Source organism: Xenopus tropicalis, chromosome 5 (genome assembly GCF_000004195.4).
Source record: "Xenopus tropicalis strain Nigerian chromosome 5, UCB_Xtro_10.0, whole genome shotgun sequence".
NCBI classification, from domain to species: domain Eukaryota; kingdom Metazoa; phylum Chordata; class Amphibia; order Anura; family Pipidae; genus Xenopus; species Xenopus tropicalis.
The window spans coordinates 89,848,872-89,870,083 of NC_030681.2; the positions used below are offsets into that span (position 1 = coordinate 89,848,872).

The following is a 21,212-nucleotide window of genomic DNA, read 5'->3' on the forward strand; positions in this document are numbered from 1 at the left end:
TTCACCCTTAGGGCAGGGGTGCACGGGGAGATTAGTCGCCCAGCGACTAATCTCCCCGGAATGCCATCCCACCGGCTAGAATATAAATCAGCGGTGGGATGGCATACGCGTCTCTGCGATGTCCCACTGTCTGCCTTGAGAGGAAACTTCGGGCGGCTGCGGGACATTGCAACGACACGTATTCCATCCCACCGGCGATTTACATTTGTAGCAGGGCAACTAATCTCCCCGTTTTTAAAAATAACACTTACCTTATTCATGCCATTTAATTAAAGGGGTAGAATGCACTATTGTTCAACATGTTGAACATACTTTTTGCTTGTTGCCTGAAAAATCTCTGGCTTCAACATTTTCAGCAGAGCAAACATGGAAATTGAAGCTACTCCATGTTTGGTCCTTGCGAGGTAGAGAATTAGATTACCGTTATGCAACCCTGTCTCTTTTCCCTTTGTTGTAATGTTTTTGTTGGCAGAAACCCATTAGGGCTCTGGCACACGGGGAGATTAGTCGCCCGCGGCAAAACTCCCTGTTCGCCAGAGACTAATCTCCCCGAGTTGCCTTCCCCCTGCCATCCCACCGGTGAACATGTGTAAGATACTGTTTAAGGGGAAATAAAAACAAATTTCAATGCTTAGAAGACAAATAAGGTTCAATTATCTGATAACAAAAGGCTTACTACTGTTCAGATAACCCTCCTGCATAAGGGCTCTGGCACACGGGGAGATTAGTCGCCCGCGGCAAAACTTCCTGTTCGCGGGCGACTATTCTCCCCGAGTTGCCTTCCCCCTGCCATCCCACCGGCGAACACGCAAATCGCCGAAAAAGACTCGCGAAGCTTTTTCTGCGATTTCCCGAAATCGCGCCGCCGCGTCTGCCATCCCGCCGGCGACTTACATGTTTGCCGGTGGATGGCAGGGGGAAGGCAACTCGGGTAGATTAGTCGCCCGCGAACAGGAAGTTTTGCCGCGGGCGACTAATCTCCCCGTGTGCCAGAGCCCTTATGCAGGAGGGTTATCTGAACAGTAGTAAGCCTTTTGTTATCAGATAATTGAACCTTATTTGTCTTCTAAGCATTGAAATTTGTTTTTATTTCCCCTTAAACAGTATTCGTTTACAGACACTGTGCTTTTCCCTGAAACTTCAGCTTCATTATTTAAATATACTTAAAAGTCAGAGATAAAAAAGAAGTGAATGAGGGCAAGGTTGCACTGGGCTGATTGTAATCCTGCGTAAAAGTGCATTAAAAAAATCTTCTAGTTGTGCCTGCACCTGGAAGCATTGGATCTGCCCCCATGCAGGCACACACAGCCGATATCTGCTGACAGGCACAATACTTGTTGTGTGTTGGTGGATATCAACTCCGTGTGCCTGCACCTGGGTGGATTCAGTGCCTCTGGGTGCAGGAACAACTAAAAGCATTTTTATGTGCGGGGATGGATTGTTAGCCTTGTGACCTTGCACTTATTCTGATACTGGATTAGCAAGAAAGCTGCTTGTGTTGAATCTTTGTGTTATTCTCTGAAAAGTGTGAGAGAATAAAATAAGAGCTAGCTACAGTCAGCCGGAGTGAATCTGTCCAAGTATTTTTGAGAGAATACTGTACTATACTATATATATTAAACAAAGGTAAATTTAAAAGGGATTGGTAACATTAAATAATTCTGCGAAATTGGGCTTACTGTAGGGGTCCACCTGTGCTTGCATAGATTTGATATTTACCATTACAGGTAGGAAGTAAAACTAGGCTGTATTTAGTTAATCAAACATTTAATGATGACAGTGCTGCTGGCCTTCAAGACTCTGTGCGCTTTTGGTTTCATGACATATGTTAATAGGCTGTTTAAAGGAGAAGGAAAGGCAAAGTCACTTGGGGGTGCCAAAATGTTAGGCACCCCCAAGTGACTTTACCTTTTACCCCGGGCTGGTGCCCTTGTTCGGAGAGAACAGCACCAGCCCGGGGTAGCTGCAGCGCTTTCTCCTTCGCTCGCGCGCGCAGTAGAGTGAAAAAGCCGAACTTCAACAGAGAAGTCGGCTTTTCACTCTAATGCGCATAGTGCCGGTCCCGGGAATTTGCCGGGCAAAACGGAGCAAAGAGGAGGAAGCGCTCGCTACAGGTACCCCAGGCTGGTGCTGTTTTCTCCTCACAGGAGCACCAGCCCGGAGTACAAGGTAAGCAATTAAAGTCACTTGTGGGTGCCTAACATTTTGGCACCCCCAAGTGACTTAGCCTTTCCTTGTCCTTTAAGCAAGGTCAAAAGCTGTTTGGTGAGTTTTTATTACCTCCATGCAGTCTTATGGAAACAGCTAAAGTAAAATAAATTCACAATTATCTCTAATTTGTTAGGCTAATATTTAGGATAAAGGATGGCCATTTAATGCATAATGGGGTCACTTAAAATGTTTCTTTTTGCTTCTTTAGGGCTCTGATGATTGTCTTGTAAAGATATGGTCAACAGATGATGGTCGTCTCCTCGCAACATTAAGAGGACATGCAGCAGAAATTTCTGACATGGCAGTAAACTTTGAAAACACTATGATTGCTGCTGGAAGCTGCGACAAAATGATCAGAATTTGGTGTCTTCGAACATGTGCACCACTTGCTATACTGCAGGGTCACAGTGCATCCATTACATCATTACAGGTACTGGAGGAAGCAGATTTTTTTTTTCTGAAATTTTTCAATTGTATAACTTAGAGTCATGACCCCCAGTGTTATCTCAGAGCAAGGCTATTGCAGGCTAAATTCTTATATTAAGACAATGTTTTAAATGAACCACTCCCTTTCCATTGTAGCTCATGGGAAGCATGTTGCCTGTGGCACAGGGATAGAATTGCAAGGAAATGTTGCCATCATTTCACCATTTTGAATACTGTATTCCAGTACAGTACCATTGATGTGTTTTTTCTGATTTGTGTCATCTGGAAGACAAAAGTGGCAAGTTCTGGTGCTTAGACAGCAGAGAATACACCCGCTGTGCCATAGCCCTAAAGTTTATTTAAAAATTCTGCATCTGCCATACTCCCCTTATATTATTAATTGCCATGCAAATAAATTGCCTTCTCTTGAGATTTGCTTCCACAATTTACTTGACTATTCTATAATGGTTTGTCAGACACTTTGTGATATGTTTAAATGGACTGAAATGAAATAAGGATGTTTTCGACCCTTGGTCTTACCCTTGACCTCTGGTTCAAACAATGCCTATTTAGCCTTTAAGGTGAATGAGGTGATATAAAAAATGTTACAGAAGGGAGGTCATTCCTGTCTCTGCAGTGGCTATCACCAACACACATTACCCTAAATAACAAGGCATGTTGTACAGATTTTGCACATATTGCATTTGTAGGATTATTTTGGATCTAATTAGAATCTTTAAAAGGGGAGTATATACTGCTATTTCAACTGTTCAATGAATAAGGCTTGTGCTGATCATTTTGCCTGTTTTAATTTTAAAATTGCTTAAGAAATATTAATGTTTTTGCTATTTCTTGCGCTAAACAGGGCAGAACCTGAAATGTAATGTTAGTCAAATTCTACTTCCTGTTCTTAGAAGCAAGGTCAAAATAAATTGGCAGTCCCTCTGTATAAACAACCTTCTCTTTTCTCCTCTTAAAGCCTCTTAAATTAAAAGCTACCTTATTATGTAGCTGCTTTGAACTTGCTCCTAAATAACAGGAGTAGGCCTTGAATCGTGATTTCGCTGTTTCCCCTGTTCAGTTCAAGAAATAACAAAAACATTAATACTTCTTAATCAAAACATTAGGCAAAAAATTATTGTGTGTTAGTTCTGCATGAACATTAGGAAGGTGTCCATACAGAGTGGCGGTGCTCTCTGTTGGCCTGTGGATGGCCGCTTTTATTTTGGATAGTTTTCTGGGGTTCTTTGTGATAGGCTTCCAAAGGGTTCTCTATCAATGTTCTCACAGATCTCCCCTGTTGTTTTATACAGTTTTCACCTCTGTGCAATGGATCAAAGAGATACCTTTCTTCCACTGGAGCTGATGGTACCATTTGTTTCTGGCTTTGGGATGCAGGGACCCTTAAAATAAAGTAAGTATATCACACCTACAATCTCTTTAGATGAGAGCAAGTTAATGCAGTTGGCAGTTAGAACATATACAGAAAATTCCTATATACAGCAGTGTCACTTCTCATACTGTTTATTTAAACAAACCTTCATTTTTAATTTTGGTTATAATATTAAAACTGTACTTTGTGCTAGATTTTGAACTAAAATAGTATTTAACCACATTATTGGGACAGTTTGCTTTTGAATCTGACCTGTGTGCTAAGGATCAAAGGCTGACTAAGAGGTTAGAGAGTTGCAAAGGAGAAAGTAGTGTTATGTCTATTATGTTAAACCTCCACTAACTTCACCCTTTATAGATTACATTTTTGTTTAACTATATTAGAAATATTATTGATTTTGTACAGCATATTTACTTAGTTATATATTTAAATAGTTGATGAACAAGGACTTTAATTGTCCCTGTTGATCACATACTGAAATTTCAGACTTACTTTTAGAGGCCAATGGAAAAATTCCAAGGCATGCTGAAAGTAGCTCAGTACTCTGTGGAAAGTTTGTAATGCCCCAAATTCCAACAGTGGTTATGTTCACCTCTCACAAAAAAAGGTTTTATAACTACATTTTTTTAAACTGAGTTTATGAAAAGTTCTTTATCTGTTAATTCTTCAATTTTGTCTCGACAGCCCCCGACCAACAAAGTACACTGAGCGACCTAGGCCTGGAGTTCAGATGATTTGTTCCTCTTTTAGCTCTGGTAACAATGCTACTATATTTTTCTGTAGTAGTGTTACTTGTTGTCCTTGCTTGGTTACAGTCTGTCTTACATTGAAAATTAAGAAGAAAATTGGGATGAAAAATCGCCAGTTCAAGTAAATCAGTATAAATCAACAATCCACATTTTGTGATAGGTCACTTTAGCTGATACATTATAGAATGTTTTCCCTACCCTTTATTATGTAGTACCCTTTATCATTTCCTGTTTTTTTATTTTAATTCTCTTCCATCTTTTTCTTTCCAACCCTATTTTTTTTCTGGTTTTTGTATATACATTTACTAGTTCAAATTAAATGAACAGTGCCTCAAGAGTTCAGTCATGATAGTACATAAAGTATTAAAAAGTTTATATGGGAAGTAATGAGTATTTACCAAATTCTGTTTAAAAAGAGACCATAATATTGTTAAAAGGTTTAGCGAATCTGGAGAAATCTGTATGCAAGAAACAAGGCAAAAAGCCAGTATTGGATGCCTATAAAGTTTGGGCCATTGTCGTTGAACACAGCTCGTGGCTGCATTCACAAATGCAAGTTAATAGTCTACCATGCAAAGAACAAATCATATATAAACATGGGCCAGAAACACTGCTGCCTTTTCTGCGCCTAAACTCATTAAGATAAAGCAAAGAGGTGAAGTGGAAATCTGTCATGTGGTGTGACAAATTATAATTTAAAAATTATTTTTTGAAATCATGCATGCTGCATCATTTAATCTATAAAGAAAGGCCATATGTCTTATCAGCATACAGTTCAAAAGCCAGAGTTCTTGATGGTATGAGGGTGCATTAGTTCACATGGCATGGGCAACTTGTCCATCTGGGAAGGCACCATTAAAGCTGAGCGATATATATATTTAGATTTTTGAGCAACTTATACTGCCAGAAGGTATCTTAAAAGAAATAAGAAACTGCCCAGGCAAAGTATCGGTATCTTCATCATAAAATTATTGCAATCCATGCTAGATAATCTAAACACCAGTAGTTTCAGTATTGATCTGCCAGTGTTGTGCTTATTTTAGCCTGCCTGTATACTTGATCATTGGTAAACTTAATCATTGATAATTACTATGTCCTTAGCATGTTTCCTATACTTATTCATGAACATTATTTCCATTGAAATGTATTATCTTTGCCTTTAGACACAAAATTGCATAGTATTATACACTGTGCACTATGCATTTTCTTTTACTAATCCTAAACTTTTAAATGACTCAATAGATCAATTTTATATTAATAATCTTCAGTAGTCTTGAGAGTAATTCAATCAAAAATCTTATTTCAGTTACTAGTGAAAAGTTCATCACTCTGCTTTTTAAGTTTTGCTGAAGTTGACATTTTTCCTATTAATGGCTTTAGGTGGAATGTTTCTGGCAACAGGGAGCACTGATCACGTCATTAGAGTTTACTACTTTGGATCAGGTCAACCAGAGAAAATCTCAGAACTTGAATTTCACACTGTGAGTGTTATAATAGAGCATGGTTTTGGCATATATCAGAAACACATTTTCTTATTCATATCTGGGTAGCACAGGTACTGGAAGGTTAACATTTGAAACTTCATCTTCTAATGCTGAGTAAATACATTCAGTATAGTATTTCTTATCTATTAATACCACTGCTTCTACCATGTCTGCTTGTGTAATTACCAAATTGTTGTGATCCTGTAACTCAGCCAAACACCTCAAATATTTATTTGGATGTATACCTCCACTATATCTTTGGTTGTATGTCCTCCTATGATCAATATTCTATCTATGAGATAGTGATAGGCAGAAATGTGCTTGATTATTTACTTATCCTGGTATGGCTTTCCACATCTAAATGATATGTTCCCAATTAATTAGCAGAAATTAAAGGCATTATTTTTTCCCCCAACAGGACAAAGTGGACAGCATTCAGTTTTCTAATACTGGTAATAGGTAAGCATGGAAAGGGTCTGTTAGTTTCCAGTAGAATAATACATATAATACATGAGAAGATTAATAATGGCGACTAATCTTCTCTGAATGCTTTCTTATCAGCAGTAATGTCACCCGAAGTTTCTTCATGAGGTGACACCAATTTACACTACCGCTGATGTTACTGTTCCTTTAATCCCGGCGAATAATCTCCTTGTGTGTCACTGACCTTATATGTACACAACAGTTTTCAAACATTGATGTTACTACTTTAATATATATGTCCTGTTTCTGAATGCTTTAATATTCTAAAGGCATATGGGATATTTGTGAAAACAGTTTTGTACGTAAGCTGTCAGATCCATAACTACACCTCCTTGTATACATGTGAGCCACTGCATTAGTTCTGAAAATACACCAGAATTGAAAAAAAAAAAAATCTCACTGATTAATGTGATGTTAAATTCAAAGTAGCAGCACAGTTGTGAAAACCCTTTAAAGGCCCCCCATTTCTTCTTTTGGTTTATTGATTTGTAACTTTTCTTTCTAAAGATTTGTTAGTGGAAGTCGTGATGGGACTGCTCGCATTTGGCAATTTAAGAGACGTGAATGGAAGAGTATTTTGCTAGATATGACAACTCGCCCAACAGGGTAAGACTGTAACAGTTTTTTCTGGAACATTCATTCACCCATTTTAGTTATAGTTATGACTTTTAATATGAAACGTTTTTGTAAAGTTGTACGCTACATTTTTGATTGGCTAACGTTACATAAACTTCACCGATTTTATAAAGGAGAACCTGGCAGGGGTCCACTTTTAGAAATATTACTTGCAAATTTTCAAGAGCAATGTTGTAAGTTTGCTTACAGTTTTCGATGAGTGCTGAAAATGATGTATGCATTGGCAGAACAAAATAATTGTAATGTTTCTATGAGAAATGCCATAAATGTGAAAAAAGTCATTTGATGTGGTAACAAAAATTTAATGGTAAATCTGCAATATATTTATTTTCTCTTCTTTACATGGCTCAGTGTTCAGGGAGTGGAAGACAAGATAACAAAATTAAAAGTAACTATGGTGGCCTGGGACCGTCATGACAACTTTGTTATCACAGCTGTTAATAACATGACCTTGAAAGTCTGGAACTCCTCCAATGGACAACTTGTCCACATATTGATGGTAATGAATTAGACATCCGCAAAAGAACTTTGTAATATTGGTTGTAAATTAGTTGTAAATCTTCAAAATGTTTTGGCTGAACTCCCAGGACTAAACAGAGTTAAAAAATGTATACTAAATTAAAATTGTAGCAGCTATTTAAATAACTGCTACAGATTTTTTTTTTTTTTTTTTTACTGTTTTTATGCAATTATCTATATTAAATGAGGCTATTACGTTGGCAGAAAACAAATAGTATCAAGAAAGGGATGATGTATTTTTAGAAAGTGAGAAAATACCAAATTACTGAAATTAAGTCAGTACAAAGTTGATCCAGGGACTGCTCTGATAGCCCTCTTGGTTGTCATAAAGGAATTCTTTCCCTTTTTAAAGGTTTATTTTTCTTTTATTTATAACAGTATAATAAAGGAATAACGAGATGAAATAAAAGTAGGTTACATAAGTAGACACGGATATTTGGTACATAGTTTGGGTTACACAATTTCAGCTTTATTGCGTGGCCCTGTTGCATTGCATGGGTTTGGCATGGCCCCAGATTCTTTCCCTTTTTAAGGCAAATTTGAGTTTTTAGATTTTTCCACCTTCCTTCAGCTAGCATCTAGGTATGTTTTCTTAAGACAAAGAAGGTTGAACTTTTTTTTTTCTCCTTAAAAACTCCTCTGCTATGTTACTATATGTAAATACTCCGTAGCATGATTAATGTGCCCTCTTTGGGCTAATGGCATAAGTTTTTAAAACTAACTTGACTATTAAGTTCGATTGCTGTTTGTCTGCATAGGATATGCATGTAGGCATTAATCAAAAAGACCTGTGCACTTTACATTTTTGTAATGGTCTTCTTTTATGTGGAAATCCTTCACAAACTGTATTCAGCATTTCCTGCTTAAAGGACAAGGAAAGGCAAAATCTATTGTCTTATCTAATAGTACTACTATTGCTGTGTAAAAACGCTATTTTTCTGGCTTGCCTAATGAAAGATTTACAGAGATACACATACTAGAACCTACATACTTGTTTCAGTGAACGGCGCCGCCATCTTGTCCAGCATGTCTGTATGGGCTATTGCTGAAAAGCACAAGCCAGCCCCCCCTCCGATCCCCGCACCTGCTCACAAACCCCTCCCTTCATATGTTTGCCTGACACATATGTTTGCCCCGCACTTGCATGGTCTGCATGTCACAGAATTTACACTCCGCTACCCCACAGCATGTCACAGAGCATTCTCCGCCACCCCCGCTACCCCACAGCATGTCACACAGTTTAGCCGCCGACACCCCCCCCCGTTCACCGCTCACCGGCTACAACCCCACTACCCCACAGCATGTCACACAGTTTAGCAGAGTTTTGTATAGAGGGATGTGCTGTTGGAATGGCACTTTGTTTTTCCACATACTGGTGCATTTTTCCTTTAAAGGTACGCATTCCCAAGGAAAGAAAACGTAAGATTAGTTCAGTGGAGGTGTTTAACAAAGACAATTATGCATTTTTATAAGGCTGTGTTTTAATATTTATAAAACAAGGGATTGTGAACCTAATATTTTGGGCTTAAATTTCCTCAGGGTCATGAAGATGAGGTTTTTGTGCTAGAATCGCACCCCTTTGATCCAAGAGTTTTGTTTTCTGCTGGTCATGATGGAAACGTCATAGTATGGGATTTAGCACGAGGCGTGAAGATAAGATCTTACTTCAACATGGTATGTTAGTTCTTTGTTTTAATTATCTTCCCTGCTCCCCTTTAGTTGCCTTTGTCTTATTGCTTGTAATATTGTGGTTAATGGACACAAATTACTTTTTATTTATATTTGAATATCACTCATTTTATGTTATGTTGATACTTTGTAATGTTTAAAATTGGTTGCACTTTAAAATTTGACTTTTGTGATACTACTAATATAGCAGTTGAGTATTTAAAGGACATGTAAAGCCTACATTTGCCTACAATGTACATGAGTTGGGCATGCCTCCCCCACCCAAATGGCATTAGTTGTACTGCATATATTTCCTCCGTTTGCCAGCACCATCACATTTTCCTAAAGCAAATAGCAGCTTTCGCCCGGTGGCCAATTTCCTCTGATAAATAATCAGATACATTTAATTCTGCAAACAGCATACACACACACACCCTTATTCAGCATACATTTCATCAAGAATACAGGCTTGCACAGGCAGAACTGTCTTTGATAAAAATTCTGTGCTGTTTAAGCTGAGCTCATGAGAGTTGGTTAGGAGAAAACAATTGAAGCAGACAGCTAGAGCTGAGTTTCTATGGGAACCAGCTATGCCATCTCTTTACGGGTTGCTAGACTGGAGGGTGGGTTTAGTAATCTGAGTTTAGAACAACTGAGCATGTCTGGCAAGCCAGAAATCAAAGCAAATTCCAAAGGGGGGGCAGGGGGCAAGTGGATTACAGGAGGAGAAGGAAATCTAAGGGATTAAGGACATATTGCAGCCTTACTATTAACCTCTGGACAACCAGTGTGGCAGGTATTGAAAGATTTCAAAGAGGCTGTTCTCTGATTAAATTTTTGTGTGTGGGGTTTACATGTCCTTTAAAGTTACCAGGCCAATCAAGACAAATGTCTTGTTCTGTTCATATAGTGCTAAGCAACTCCCCTGCAATGTTTTATAATTTTCATCAATGATTATTTTGTAGCAATGGGCATTCTTACATTAAGCTAATTATGAACTGTTTAACAGATTGAGGGACAAGGTCATGGAGCTGTTTTTGACTGTAAGTGCTCGCCAGATGGACAGCACTTTGCTTGTACGGACTCCCATGGCCATCTACTGATATTTGGCTTTGGTTCCAGCAGCAAGTATGATAAGGTAAATTAAAAATGTAGTATTCATAACTATCTTGGCAGTTTAGCAAGTTACTTAACCAGTAACTACATACACAAGTACAAATCAAGTTTCTTGTACATTAATATTCATTGTTACATGATTTTCTATTGGGGTATATAATCTTTAGACAGCTGGTAATGCATTCCCTTTTTCAGATTTTTGCAGGGTTGGAAAAGTTTATTATTTAGAGTTTGCATACAGTAGCATCAAATATTATTTACCTACAAAATAAAAGTACATTAAACGAAGACTATTTAGATTCTGATTTAGATTAGTTTTTTAACACACTTTGCAGAAGTTATAATATCGAGAGCTTGTATAATGCACAGAACAGACATGCCACTTGTGAAAACACTGTAGATTGTTTACGCTGTAGAAAGCTGCTATCTTAAACAAGCATCCTCTGCACTCACATTTAATATATGCCACTTTTCCATAGCATAACATTAACACCACTGTGATTGTTGAGCACAGTTTATGCAACCTGTGGTGAACACTGATGACTAGAAGATAGCAAAACCATTTAAAATCACTTGTCCATATTCCTGTCACATCTAAATGTTTATCTGACACTGCAACTTCTACAGTGAGAAGAAAGAGGGGCTACACAACTCTCAAATGTGCAAGGGGCAGATTTTAGGTGTACCTGTCATACTGTGCACTGGCATTTTTAAGGAAGAAATATATACCGTTTAATTTTGTTTTCTTCTATTTGCCCATTGCAGATAGCAGACCAGATGTTTTTTCACAGTGATTATCGGCCTCTTATACGGGATGCTAACAATTATGTGTTGGATGAACAAACACAACAGGCTCCACATCTTATGCCCCCTCCATTTCTAGTAGATGTTGATGGTAACCCACATCCAACACGTTATCAGCGACTGGTCCCTGGTCGGGAAAACTGTAGAGATGAACAGCTTATTCCTCAAATGGGGTTGACGTCCTCAGGTTTGTGGTTAAATCCTTTAAGTTTTGTAGTTTCTTACTTGAACATTTTTAAAGGAATACTAACATAACATCATTTTTTCAAAACGCATCAGTAAATAATGCTTCTCCAGCAGAATCCTGTATTGAAATCTATTTTTCAACAACATTTTGAAATTTCACATGGGGCTAGCCATATTCTTCATTTCCCAGGGTGCAAGTCCGGCTTGGGACTATTCCAGTTACATGGTAGTAGGAAAAACAATAGGTTACCTGAAAGCAGTTCTAATGTGTAGCGCTGGCTCTTTCAGAAAGCTGAGACTGAGGCACAATGCACTGAGATGGCTGCCTATACACCAATATTACAACTTATAAATTTGTTGGTTGAAGAATACATTTTTAAACGGTAGAGTGAATTACTTGTTATGTAAACAATGGCTACACACCAATATTACAAAAACAACAAAATACATTTTAGTTTTCTTTTAGTGTCCTCAGAAGGAGGACTGACACTTGGGGCTCTGGAGCAGTGGTTGGGATTCTTACCAAAACCATGCCACATGGGCCAAAGTTGTCTTTCTAGAGCCCCTCCAGCCTAAGAGGTTACATCTCACTCTTTGCCCACTGACTTTACGCTCTCTGGAGGTCTGCAGGCTAAGGTCCACCTATCCCTGGGGGGATCTTGTTCCCTCTTTATGGAGGCTGCACCGATCCATTACTACAGGGAACCCCTTTGGACACTTCAGGCTGGCAACAAGGGGTTTTCCACCCTCCATCACCCCACAGCTTCCCCAAGTGCAGTGCCGGCCCAACCCTTTATACGACCGGCGCTCCACCCCTCAATACACAAACTATTCTTGCAGCTCCACACCTTCAGAGCTGCTTTTCTCAGTCCTGGTCTCATTTTGGTGCCAAGTCCTTAGTGCAGTCCAACTCTCATCAGTCATCTTGGATCACTCAAGATTTTGCGGTGGCCATCTTGGATCACACAAGATTTTGCGGTGGCCATCTTGGATCACACAAGATTTTGCGGTGGCCATCGTGGATCACGTGACATTTCACTGTGGCCATCTTGAATCAAGTGTGACTTCATTCTCCAATCTAACTGGGCTATCTTAAAGACTCCTGTAACAGATTTTCAATCCAGGGTCATCTGCCTCCCCAGTCAGTTCCTCCACTTAATAAAAGATATATCCTAATACTCCTCTGACCTTTTAAAGGTATATGTGGTACATTATGTGGATATTCTTTCACTCTGTCCCACAGCACATCACATCTACCCGATACTATTCAGTGCTTCCCAACTTTCACCCCCTCCTGTCTAATTCTGTTAGCCTCAGAGAGGATCCCATAAGATTTAAGGCATAGGTATTATAAAGGAATCACTCTGTTAGGATGCCTTACTCAAAAAACCTCTAAACTTACCACTGACCGTTTGTGTGTGTGGCATCCTGTAAAGCCAATCACCTGCTACTATCCACTTGGCTATGGGTCTGTCATCTGGCTCAGCGTCTGCTATGGCAGCACACCTGTTCTCAGACTGGTGCATGCTTATCTCCTTCTCTGGCAGTCCTACAGAAATAGCCAGACACTGGAGACTCCAGATAGTCCTAGAACATCTAGCTGCTCTTTCAGCTCCCCCCTTCCTCCTCTCCTGATTTCCGAACAACATGGAGGAATTCTCTGGGAAAGAAGAGTAAGTTTTTCGGAGGTGGAATCCAATGCAGGCCCAGACACTCAAAGGGAAGTAGAGGGTCTTTTACAGGATACCCCAGCTATTTGGAACTGGGTAAAAAATTCACCCAACTCATTGGGTCTGATGATTCTGCTACCAACCTCCCTCTCTCACAAAATGGCCAGTGCAGTCGCATATATGTTGATGCAGCTCTAGACTCTGCTAAGCTAATTGCCAGTGCATCTGCCAAATAGGTTGCTGCACGGCGTTTCCTGTGTTTAAAGACCTAACTTCCAAGATATCAGTCAAGTCCTCCTTCTTGCTTCTTGGGAAAACAATTACTCTGAGTTGAGTTAGATTATCACTCAAACTACAGGTGTCAAAAGTACCCTCATTCAGATGTAGGCCATTTTCTCTCCTTTCTCTAGAACTAGGACACAGAATAAGAATCCACAGATGGCATGGTGATCCAAGTGCACCTCCAAACAGCGTCCTGCAGCTCAAATCCACAGACATCTAATAGAGTTTCTACTCCTTCCTCCCGTCTGAGGGAACCCAAGAGGTCAGCGGTCATAAGGGTAATTTTTGAGTTCGGCTCTTTGGGGGTGATTCAACTGGTGCCCCCTCTGTAAAGGGGAAAAGGGTTTTATTCCAGTCCCTTCATTGTTTGCCCACTATTGCATCTGAAGACTCTCTGTTGTTTTGTCCAGAACCACCACCTCAAGATGGAATTCTTTCACTGTGTCCCTAGATGTTGGGAATTTCTTGGCAGTACTCGATATCAAAGGTGCCTAATTCCATATTCCATTCCTTTGCAACCACCAGCATTCCTGCGCTTCTGTGTAGCAGGGGAGCATTAGCAGTTTGCGGCGCTCCCTTTTGATCTGTCCTTGGCACCCCACATATTTACCAAGGTTATAGCCACTAAACTGTCAGGTCTTCAACTACAGGAACATTCAGGTCATACCCTACCTGGACGGCCTTCTGGTCAAGGCCCCTCCCCCTCATGGAGCTTTGCCGCTATTCGCCTGTCCAAGGTACTGCAGATCCTGACAGAAATGGGCTGGATAATCAATTATCTCTTATCTGCCTTCTCACCAACCCACCAGAAAGAATACTTGGGTCTAATCCTGGATCCCTTGGAGTGGAAGGTTTTTCCCTTGCAGGCCAAGGTATCAACTCTTCAGAGTCAAATCCCCACATCCAAGAGAGAGGGCCCAGTCCACCTACTCGTGCCAGTGTGCACAACAATGGTTGCGTAGTTCTCGGCTGTTCCGTATGCACAACTACACACTAGACCTCTGTGGCAGTTCATCTGCTGTTATCAGAGACAGAACTGTCACGACCTGGACAGAATTATTCCAATCCCTGCCCAACTCAGGGTATCTCTAATTGGTGACTCCAACCCAGGAGATACCTCTCCAGGAAGGCCATCCACAAACAATGGACTGGAATAACCACAGATGTGAGTATCTGAGGTTAGGGGGAGTCCTTGGCTGCCACGCAGTCCAGGGTCAGTGAAGCAGGTCAGAACAGTCTCTCCCTTCAACATCTTGGAATTCAGAGTCATCTTTCTCTCGCTCTCAACTGCACAGAACTCCCGAGAGGCCATCTTGTCAGGAAACAATCCAGCATTGTGACACGGCCATGTATGTGAATCATCAGTAGGGCACAAGAAGTCCAGCAATGCTAACAGAAGCACAGAAGATATTTGAGTGGGCAGTGGGGAAACAGTACTCGAGATTTTGGTGGTACACATTCCAGGTGTGGACAACTGGATATTTGACTCCTCCGTTGCAAGACCCTCGATCCTGTAAAATTGAGCTTCCATCCAGAGGTCTTTCACATGATTGTAAAACAATGGGAAATACCTGAAGTGGATCTCAGGGTGTCCAAATACAACAAGCAGCTACCCAGGTTTAAAACAGGAACCAGGGATCCTCTTGCGGTAGAGGTAGACACTCTTGTAGCTCCATGGCCACATGTCCTTGCCTCATCCTGCTTCCACAAGTCATCAAATGGATAAAGAGGAATAGACTCAACACCATCCTGGTGGCACCATTTTGGTCCATCTGAATTCACCTCAGAGGGCTTTAACATTGTGGCTCTGGAGGCCCTCATCTTGACCAAATCAGGTATTCCACTTTCTGTCATACCAACTAGGTGGAAAGCAAACAACGCTATCAACGAGGATTACCACTGGGTATTGAAAGCCCTTATTGCCTGGTGTAAACACAACAACACAGATCCTCGGGTGTTTCGAGGAAAGCAGTCTTTTCTGTCTCCTACAAAAAGGTCTGCACAAGGACAATTACTCCCTAAAGTTGCCAGATATCTTCTGCAGGGCTGATCCTGTCCATGCTACAGAATGATCCTGTTCTGCCTCTGGACTCCCATCCCTTTGCAACTTGATTCAAAAGGTGGTGGTCCTCCTGGCAATTGCCTCCGCCTGACGGATTTAGGAACTGACGGCTTGTAGTGCAAGCCCTCATTCATGGTGATAGGGTGGTACTGTGACCAGTCCTGGAATTCTTCCTAGGGTAGTCTCCGAATTCCGAATTCCATTTGAATCAAGATATAGTGGTTCTCTCCATTTATCTGGAACTCAAGACCAAATAGCGACAAAAGCACTGGCACTCTGTTATTATTATTATTATTATTAACATTTATTTATAAAGCGCCAACATATTCCGCAGCGTTGTCTACAAACAGGACTAGCCCTTTAAAAATCTTTTTTGCGGAGGAACCCAAGACCAACCAGCAGCACACCACAATCTGGATGTAGTCCACACACTTAACATGCAGTATCCGAATTGTGATACTGTTGTTCTGACGGGCCCAAGAAGGGCCACAAAGCCTCCAAGGCAGTAATTGCCAAATGGATTAGATCCAATATCCTAAGGACCTATGCAATTAAATGTAGGGTACCAACTTTTGGGGTACAGACTCATTCTGCTCATACTTACGTACTTAACGAGCAGTCTGCCATCTGCTTAGCAGATCTGTAAGCTGCGGTCGGGTCTTTTGTCCACAGTTTTCCAAACTTTGGAACATAGTGCCTATGTCCCCCAATCTAGTCAAGAGGAAGAGGGATTTTTGTACTCGCTGTTAAATCATTTTCTCTTCACCTACATTACCTGATGGTGATTTAAGTGATGGTTGATTATTCGATTTTAGTTTAAGTTATCGGTAAATGTTGTTTCTCTGATAAGTTCTTTTCACATGGCTGTTGTTGCTGTTGTTTCCGGGGTGAGACGTCTCTTCTGTACGAAAACTGAGAAAAACAGGAAGTAGGCAGGGGATGAAGCCCAGAGCAGGAGGAGTCACTTAACTGCTTAGTGTCGGTTCTCCTGCTGCAGGATCTTCATCCCCATGGTGCCTGTGTCCCCCTATGTAGGTGAAGAGAGAAGGATTTTACGGTGAGAGTACAAAATTCCCTCTTTTAGCTGTCGCTGACTGCAGGCAGACCTTGTGTGTCATAACCCTGATGGAAATTGCCTAACTCTACTAGTACAAAGGCAGTTTCAATTTATGTTAATAGCGCCATCGGTGAAAGTATCCCTTTAGTGATTGGTGGACTCCCTATGCATGTTTTACATAAAATACACCCTTTGTGATCCTAATGTTTGTTTTTTTTTTTTGTTTTGTTTTAATTAAAGACATTAAATACAGTAAAGGCAGTCAAGTAAATGAAGAGTGAATTCAGTAATTAAAGGACAAGAAAAGGGTATGAAAGAGTTAACCTCTGTTAAAAGTCATACCTATAGTGATGCTGTCTGTCCTTTCCATTCCCTTCTAAATTAAGCTCTTTTTCAATACAATCCCTGCATATTGGGCAAAACCGTTAACTTAATTATTAAAAATTCCTGTGATTCATCTCTATCTCAGCAAGACCAAGGCTTTTGATTGTGCGCAGAATGATGGAGGAACGGGTGGCACATGCGTATAACTAATCTTTGGGTGCACGGCTTCTACTTCTTGAGTAGGAGCACGCACCCCTACAAAGCCCTGCCTGAATGCCAGATACATGCGCATTTAATTCGATGGCCGCCATGTTTATTACATCATTGAAACTAATATGGCGGGCGCAACGCAGGGGAATAGTGAAACCTGTCACGGGGCAATACAGGAGACAGAAGTAGTAAAAAAAAAAAAAAAAAGACAAAATTGCCTGTCAGATACACACAAGGGACCTCTATGATATACTGTAGAATAGAGTAGTAGCCTTACCTTGTTCTTTAAGCTTGACTTAGTTATGTGTAATTGTATTCAGTAATAATTGGTAAAAAAAAAAAAAAAAAATTGGTATCCGATATACTTCAATTTGCTTTACTTTTTAATTAAATTTAAAAAATTTAAAAATGTAATTTAATTTTAAGACTTTCTTATGTTTTTTCATGTTTTATGCAGGAATGAACCAGGTACTCAGCCAGCAATCAGACAATGAAGTGAGTCCTTTGGATAGCTTGATTCAAAGGCTTCAACTAGAGCAAGACCAGAGAATGAATGCAGACACATCTGGTGGTTCCAGCAGCCGCATGGGCAGAGGTAAGAATAAAGTTGTTGTTTTTTTCTGGATTTATACATCAAAGGGACAGTGTTCTGCCTAGTTGGAAATTTTAAAACAAAATGTATTGTTTCTAGTGGTAAGATGCAACAAGGATACACAAACCTTTGGAGTGCCTTATTTCAAAAGTTTTTTCTTGGTAAATGTTGACGTGTTACCATTTTTTTGGGGGATATCAGGCCATGTGCACTCGGCCATGTGTGCACTCTTCTTTTTGGATTCCTTGTCCACTGCAGGTTGAACTGTAGGAGGTTTATAAGCAATGTTGAAGTCAGCCTGCCTGTGAATTTTTGAGATTTAGGGAAGACTAAAATTTAAATATAGTAAAGCTTTCATACTAGTAAGGGAAAACAAAAAGCTTTCATACTAGTAAGGGAAAACAATGCAGGTGGCATTTATAATTACAAATGCTCTTATAAGCAACCCAATACACATTTCTCAATTATAATAAAAAATAAGTTATTTTTTTCTTTACATAAAGGTGCACTTCTCTGCATTTGTTGTTGTACTTATTGAACATAACATATATACATGAACATAGTTGATTATATTGTCACCTGCCAGTGGAGTTCGAAATTGCAGTCACCCTGAGTGTCATTGTTGTAAGAGTAGTTTCAAGGAGACTGATGTTGAAGTTCATATTTGTGAAGTGTGTATAGTTTGTCTAATATTGTAACCAATTTTAGTAAGAAGCAGAAGAAATGTATGGTTTAAAACCCAAAAATTATTTACCCACATCCTACCTATTTATGGTTATATACACAGTATATATATATATATATATATACATACATACATACATACATACATACATACATACATACATACATACATACATACATGGGATCCCTTATCCAGAAACCCGTTATCCAGAAAGCTCCGAATTACGGAAAGCCTGTCTCTCATAGACTCCATTTTAATCAAATAATTCAGAATTTTAAAACTGATTTCCTTTTTCTCTGTAGTAATAAAACAGTACCTTGTAATTAATCCCAACTAAGATATAAATAATCGTTATTGGATGAACAACAATCCTATTGGGTTTAATTAATGTTTTATTGATTTTTTTTAGTAGACTTAAGGTATGGAGATCCAAATTTCGAAATATATATATATATATATATATATATATATATATATATATATATATATATATATATAATAAATATATAATTATATATAATATATAATTATATATAATAAATATATAATTATATATAATAAATATATAATTATATATAATAAATAATATAATATGAGAGAGAGAAAGAGTAACGCACACTCAGGGAAAAAAAGTTTATTGAAATAACTCCATTTTGAGTACAAACAGTACTCTTCTTCAGGGCCAAACCAAGAGACTTAACACCAACACACAAATTAAGTACCCTCCCACAAAACAGCATGGAGAAAAGAAGCAAAAAGGGGCAAAGAAATATAGTAAAATGGAGTGAAAATAGGTGAAACTATAGTGTTAAGTGTTGCAGTTAAGTGTAAGTGGTTATTAGGTTTTGACACATGTATCAAGTGAAAGAATGTTGCAAAAAGTATCTAAACATTAAAGTATAGGGAATAAGTTTCACACGATATATCGGACAAACAGAGAAACAACAGCAGGACTCAAGGCAAATCAGGGAGAATAGTATTGAATCGCCCACATTAACTCATGAAGGACAGAGTCATGCGTGTCTGAAACAGTGTAACAGTGTGGTCTCTCAATCATCATTTGGAGCGAATTGCATCACTTGCACGAGCAGTGCCCAATCATGGAAGCACCAAGTCATGAAATTACACAGGACAAGCGCTACTTAGCTGGCGTGCGGGTATGGTGGGTACATCTAGGACATTGCATCCATTAGACACATAGGCACATCGAGTGTCAAGCAAGATTGAAGTACTTGACAGCGGGTCAGCTGGCAGGCAGTGGCAGGTTCAAGTGCCCTGCACCAATACGTAGAAGTCTGCGTGACTAGAGGTGATACTACCTCACAAGTAAAGTCAACCAGTAGGGCAAGGTGTTACTATAACTCACACCACTTGCGATGTGTAACTATAAATCACGCCACTTGCAGGATGAAACAATAACTCACACCATTTGCAGTAAGCCCAATTGTTAATCAAAATGGAAAGGCAGCAAACTTTATGCTGTAGCAGACGCGGGTGCAGGGTTAAGACGTAGCGGTCTGTTAACAGAGGTGCAATTGTAAACCACGCCATGAACCATTTTACGCTCACCAGCTGCACAAGAATGCTGACCCTGCTAGGATGAATAGTACTACATAATAGCGCCTAGAGCACCTACAAGCTGGCCGATTTACACGCCCCAATATGAAGTTTCATTAGAAAAAAATGACCACAAGTGCACAACCAATAGACACGGTCACATACATGTGGAACAAATGTGTGGATATTTCAAAATTAAGAAAAATAATAGAATAAAAATTATATGGTACTCCCTATGATCCCAGAGTTAGCCTGACTTAGATCAGCGAAGGCAATCTGGAATTAGTACCAGTTAAGGCAATAGGGGCTAATGCCAGTTGAGGCTATAGTGACTTGATGCCAGTTGAGGCAATAAGGAAATAAAGCATAGGGCATAGACAGTGAAATAGAGAATGTCAGCACATGAGGGGAAAAAAAAAAAGTTCAAACTTTATAATATATATATATATATATATATATATATATATTACATTTTTTTTTCTTTCTTGTACAGCCTCTGTAAGCTCTTCTTCAGAAGTCCATTCACCACCAAACATTGGATTAAGACGCAGTGGACAAATTGAGGGTGTTAGACAGATGCATAGCAATGCTCCAAGAAGTGAAATTGCAACTGAAAGAGATCTTGTTGCTTGGAGTAGAAGAGTGGTTGTTCCTGAGCTCTCTACTGGAGTATTAAGGTAAATCCATCTGCCATGCCCATCAAATTTATTATGGATAAAACCTCAATGTCCGTAGTTTCAGTTCATACTTTTAGTACTTTGTCTAATATCACTTGTCCCTTGTACTGCCCAAGAGGCCTACTTTGGACTGAAATTTCAACAACATATTATGCAACTCAACCAATCACTGTACACTGGGGTTTAGGCTTTATTAGAACCTGTTTCCATATTTATTTTAGCTGACACTCTAAGGTCCCATCACATTCACTCACACTTCGGTCAATTTTTTCAGAAGTCAGCCTGACTGCATGTTTGGAGTGTAGTTATACCAAGTTACAGTTTGAGGAGGAGAAGGTAGTACAACATATTTTTTCTGTTTTGTCTGTGGGACACAGGGACCATGGGGTATAGCTTCCACCACTAGGAGGCAGGACACTGT

At 39.6% G+C, this 21,212-nt stretch overlaps 1 protein-coding gene across 1 annotated transcript in view; it reads left to right on the forward strand.

The window, feature by feature from the left end:
* The window catches only part of phip (pleckstrin homology domain interacting protein), a 101,214-nt gene that overhangs the window by 29,431 nt on the left and 50,571 nt on the right, over positions 1–21,212 (forward strand). Inside the window, exons 8-19 of the mRNA XM_002936206.5 lie at positions 2,420–2,641; positions 3,951–4,051; positions 4,715–4,785; positions 6,160–6,260; positions 6,682–6,722; positions 7,254–7,352; positions 7,734–7,881; positions 9,441–9,575; positions 10,579–10,707; positions 11,451–11,676; positions 17,738–17,875; positions 20,608–20,791. Coding sequence (XP_002936252.2) covers positions 2,420–2,641; positions 3,951–4,051; positions 4,715–4,785; positions 6,160–6,260; positions 6,682–6,722; positions 7,254–7,352; positions 7,734–7,881; positions 9,441–9,575; positions 10,579–10,707; positions 11,451–11,676; positions 17,738–17,875; positions 20,608–20,791 — 1,595 coding nt within the window. The remainder of the gene's footprint in view (positions 1–2,419; positions 2,642–3,950; positions 4,052–4,714; positions 4,786–6,159; positions 6,261–6,681; positions 6,723–7,253; positions 7,353–7,733; positions 7,882–9,440; positions 9,576–10,578; positions 10,708–11,450; positions 11,677–17,737; positions 17,876–20,607; positions 20,792–21,212) is intronic.